General features: G+C 53.4%; 2 protein-coding genes across 2 annotated transcripts; both read right to left on the bottom strand.

Moving 5' to 3' along the window:
- Positions 1-17: 17 nt before the first annotated feature.
- Positions 18-1,601, bottom strand: ENH_00024200 (hypothetical protein; the record flags this gene model as incomplete). The annotated part of the gene is made up of 1 exon (XM_013579727.1): positions 18-1,601. One exon carries the CDS (start codon positions 1,599-1,601, stop codon positions 18-20), a length of 1,584 nt encoding a protein of 527 aa, XP_013435181.1.
- Positions 1,602-2,461: 860 nt separating this feature from the next.
- On the bottom strand, positions 2,462-3,508 carry ENH_00024190 (hypothetical protein; the record flags this gene model as incomplete). The annotated part of the gene is made up of 2 exons (XM_013579726.1): positions 2,462-2,569; positions 3,035-3,508. The coding sequence occupies 2 exons, from the start codon at positions 3,506-3,508 to the stop codon at positions 2,462-2,464; spliced, it is 582 nt and encodes a 193-aa protein (XP_013435180.1).
- Between the last annotated feature and the right edge of the window lie 747 nt (positions 3,509-4,255).

The following is a 4,255-nucleotide window of genomic DNA, read 5'->3' as shown; positions in this document are numbered from 1 at the left end:
ACACGGAGCAAGTGCGATCACTTGTCCAGCTCCGTGACCAACGCCAAGAGTTCCTTATCGTAGATCGAATATCTCTGTTGCGTGGGGCTCATGGCTTGGCTGAGGAAGCCGATGGGTTTACCGTCTTGTTCGAGAACTGCTCCGAGTGCATAACCAGAGGCATCTGTGTATAACTCGAAGGGTTTCGTCGTGTCAGGGACTTGTAAGGTAGTGAAGTCGATTAAGCGCTGTTTGAGCTGTCGCACTGCTTGCGTGTGAAGCTCTGTCCATTTGAAACTGACGTCTTTGCGCGTTAGATCAACCAGCGGCCGGGCAACGTCTGCATAGTCCGGTCTCATGAGCATGCGACAGTAGTTTATGGTACCGAGGAACTGGCGCACTTGCGTTTCGTTCTCCAGCACCTCTGGCCACTGCCGGATGGCTGCGATTTTATCTTCTGCGGGTTTGATCCCCGTAGCAGAGACGGTATAACCCAAATAAGTAATTATTTGCCTTGCAAGCTTGCAATTGCGGAATTTTGGGTAGAACTGGTGTCTAGGAAAAATGCTTAGGACTTGTTGCAGAAGAGAAGCGTGCCCAGAGAGATCAGAACTATAGATAAGTACATCATCTAGGTACGCAATAACGCCCTGTCCCAATAAAGGTTGTAAATAGGCATTAATCTTGGCCTGGAACGTAGTGGGAGCACCCTTAAGGCCGAAGGGCATCACGCGGTACTCGAATAGTCCGAGAACAGACCGGAAAGCCGTCTTCCACCGGTCTTCCCTAGCCATACGTATTAAATGGAATCCTGCTTCAAAATCCAAGGTGGAAAAATACTTGGCGCCTCCCAGCAGCTCCAGAATGGTTTGAATGGGAGGTAGTGGAAGATCAGGGGCGATCGTAAGTGCATTTAGAGCCTGGTAATTGACAACCATACGCATCTTCCGCTCCCCGGAGCCATCATCACGTTTGTCCACCATGATCATAGGAGAGCGACTAGGCGAATAGGTCGGTCCGATCCAACCACTGTCCGATAATTTAGCTATCTCCTGTTTGTGGAATATGAGCTGATCTGGGGTCATACGGTATATTGCAGATTTCGCTGGAAGATTTCCAGGCACAAATAGAATATGGTGATCATGAGGGCGCTTCGGCGTTAATCCCTTAGGTAAGGTATCGGGAAAAACCGCTCGATACTCGTGCAACACCTGGGCAACCTCACATGGAATATCCTGCGCCTCTGGCGAAATTATCCATTTGTCGAACAGAGTGTGCTCAAGTTTTGCCATAGGCCAGGGAGACTCCTCGTCACTCTCCGCTGCCACCGAGGAGGTTGAGGCGAAAGGACTACGCCAGCCGGAGGACGTGGGTTGGTTCCCAATTAACGCGCAACAAAGTGCGCCTTGCCATTCATCCGAGAGCCTTAGGGGCACTGCCGAACCGGCTTCGGGCAAAGCCAGTATGAGATGGAAACCGTGCAATGGATCCTTGAGATCCTTTGTGTCAGCCGCCGCCTGACGAACGAGCGACGTTATCTGCGCTTTCGCCTTAGTCTTCGCGTGAGACTTATACCTCCTTGGAGGCGGGCGTAGGAATATAACTGCCTCCTCGGCTGACATACCCACCACTTTTTTTGCCAATATCTCACATGCTTGCTCTGCTGGGGTCCTTGGGTGGACTACAGTGGGACTGTCACCTTGCAGCGTTGCTTCACCAGTCCGAACGACCGGTAACTTGCACCACTGGCCATTCACACAGGTTCGGAGTCTGTCAGACTGAAAATACCAAGCCACCTTGTGTTCCGTCAGCCAATTCAAACCCAAGACTAAGTCATAGGGAACGGGTCCCACTAAAAAGTCCCCGAAAAAACGTGCATGTCCGCACCACAGCGTCAATCCCGTCACAACCCGATCAATGCGTAGTTGTGCACCTGTAGCTACGGTGAACCTATGTTCTTTTGGAAGTCTCCGCACTTTCAGCTGCAGTCATTCGACTGTTTTAGGACTAATGAAACTTCTCGAAGCCCCAGTGTCCAAGAGGGCCTCACAAGGACTCCCTGCGAGCTCAACGCGAAGTACCGCCGTCACACCCACACAACACAACGCTCCCCCTTGGTCGTAAGACTCTTTCGTGCAAGTCTCCCTCCACCAGTGCTGCACAATCTCTGTCGCGTCTGACCTATAGCCGTCTTCTGTTGCCTCTGCAGAGTTCCTGCTGCTATCCGTCGTCGCGTCCGGAGTCTCTTCACTCAGGATCGACGCTGACCCAGACTCCCGCCGCGTTTCCAAAAGCGGCTAAGTCCCTTCTGCGTGCCCATCGCTCGTATTAATTCTTTCCGCAGTGCGGAGGAGTTGGTTTCCCCACTCAAGGGAGACTGGAATGGCATTAGGGCCTGTCGCCACAGCACACATCATCCTTTTGTCATGGCTAGGCAGCCTAGAACGCTCCTCTCCAACCACGCCTAGGCCCGCACGTTTAATCATTCCGTCTTCTCAGTGCTAGGAGGGGTGAGCGCCCTACTGCTCTTGTCCACCGGCTCGGGCCGGCCTCGTTCATACGTAGGGCAGTCCCGCGGAAATGCGACGGCCTGGCGCAACACACAGAGCAACGGAGCATAGTGTCCTACACCGCCACATTTCTTGCATATTTCCCCCGGACGTTTGGTACGTTCCCCTATGCTGGGGCAGAGACGTGCCGGATGTCCGCTACCCTGAAACTCAAAGCAGTTCGCGTGGGTTCCCCCAGGGCGACTTTCAATTTCCTGGCGCCCACGGGGTCCAATAGCTTGGATGGCAGCCCTAATGGCTCGACTGGTCCTTTCTCGGAGTTCCAGCACACTCTGCTTGGGCTCGTAGAGCCGTGTTGCGGCTGTCGCCGCTTGTTCCCACGACTGACACTTCACCTGCCCGTTATTGGTGATTAGAAGATGGAGGTCTGTCGGTAGCCAGGTGCAGTAATAGTACGCGAGTTCGTCGGGGGCAAGACCCAAACCTCGCTCCGCTACAGCCGCAAACCGGTCCGTGTATTCCTTCTGGTTACCATTTCACCGTACTTTAGCCAACTCCGTTAACAATTGACTCTGTGACATTGTTTTGTCAAACCGCTCCAAAAGCCTGCGCTGTACTGTCGCCCAGTCGCTTAGGTCGATAGTTCTCCGTAGATACATCCAATACGTTAGAGCCGGGTCTATAAGTGCATTTCCCCACTCGCGCAGTTCCAATCCCATCTGGGTGTACCGGCGCTCGATGCGCAGCAGAAAGGCCTGCATAGTGCTGCCATCTTCTGGTAGTATGGGAAACGTTGCGCCCGATTCCCTCGTCGCGACTTTAGCAGTTCTTATCACACTAACAGCGGACTGGAATGGGTCCCACGTGACGGAGGGACTGTCCCCTGGCATAACATTGGCCATAGGTATCACTTGCGGGGGCGCCTCCTTATGCCCACGCGGCCGCTCTGCCACGGCGGGCTTCGGAGTCGCGTGGCGATGATGGGCTGGCGTCCCGCTCGCCATTTTGTTGACCGACATTGCCGAAGTCTCCCGCGGTGTGGGGCCGATAACGCGTCCATTGTGGGAATGCATCCCTTACCGAGCGAAGATTTCTAGGCGTGAGTTATTAAAACATAGTATTTCTACTCCCAAGTCCGGAAAGAACAAAGATTTCAATCCCGGAACAGCCTTCAAATGTAGTGCAGAGCGCCTACTGCTGCGACTACGCTGTTACCTGCCCCTCGAGCAGGGCCTGTGATCGGCACCTAACGTAGGCCCATTTCCTTGAAACAGTAGCTTATATTTATCGAAATACAGTAATTCTTAAGTTTTCCAAAATCTGTTGTTGTTCGATTCGCCCCACTCGGGGAGCTCGCCTCCTAGGCCCTGTGGGGTGGAGGCCTGCACTGGTGCCGGCACTATCGCCAGCCCCAGTCTCCATGCATTTTCAGGCACCTCTACCGTATGCATATTAATTCATAGACAAATTGTCTTACTTTGATCCTTGTAGGAGGGTTCTGTCCTCCTCCAGTGTTGCGACCCTTTGTTGGTCGCTAGCTACCTAACGTCTATAGGTCACCAGCAAGCCCCATTGTAGTGCCTGTGCACTACAGGTGTGCCTATCAGCAGGCAACTTATAGAGTTCATTTCGTGTCACTGTTGCTGGCCAACCGAACACACAGCGCTCGAGCTTTGCAGCTGGCTTCTGTTGCCAGATTGCAGAGCTCCCTGTAGCCTTGGCACCAGCTGTGGCTAGTGCTCTGAAATGTCTCTCCTTACCAGCCT

Source organism: Eimeria necatrix, genomic scaffold (genome assembly GCF_000499385.1).
Source record: "Eimeria necatrix Houghton genomic scaffold, Enh_scaff1882, whole genome shotgun sequence".
Taxonomy (NCBI): Eukaryota; Apicomplexa; class Conoidasida; order Eucoccidiorida; family Eimeriidae; genus Eimeria; species Eimeria necatrix.
The sequence above is the reverse complement of the archived record's forward strand: the minus strand, read 5'-3'. Positions and strand labels throughout refer to the sequence as shown.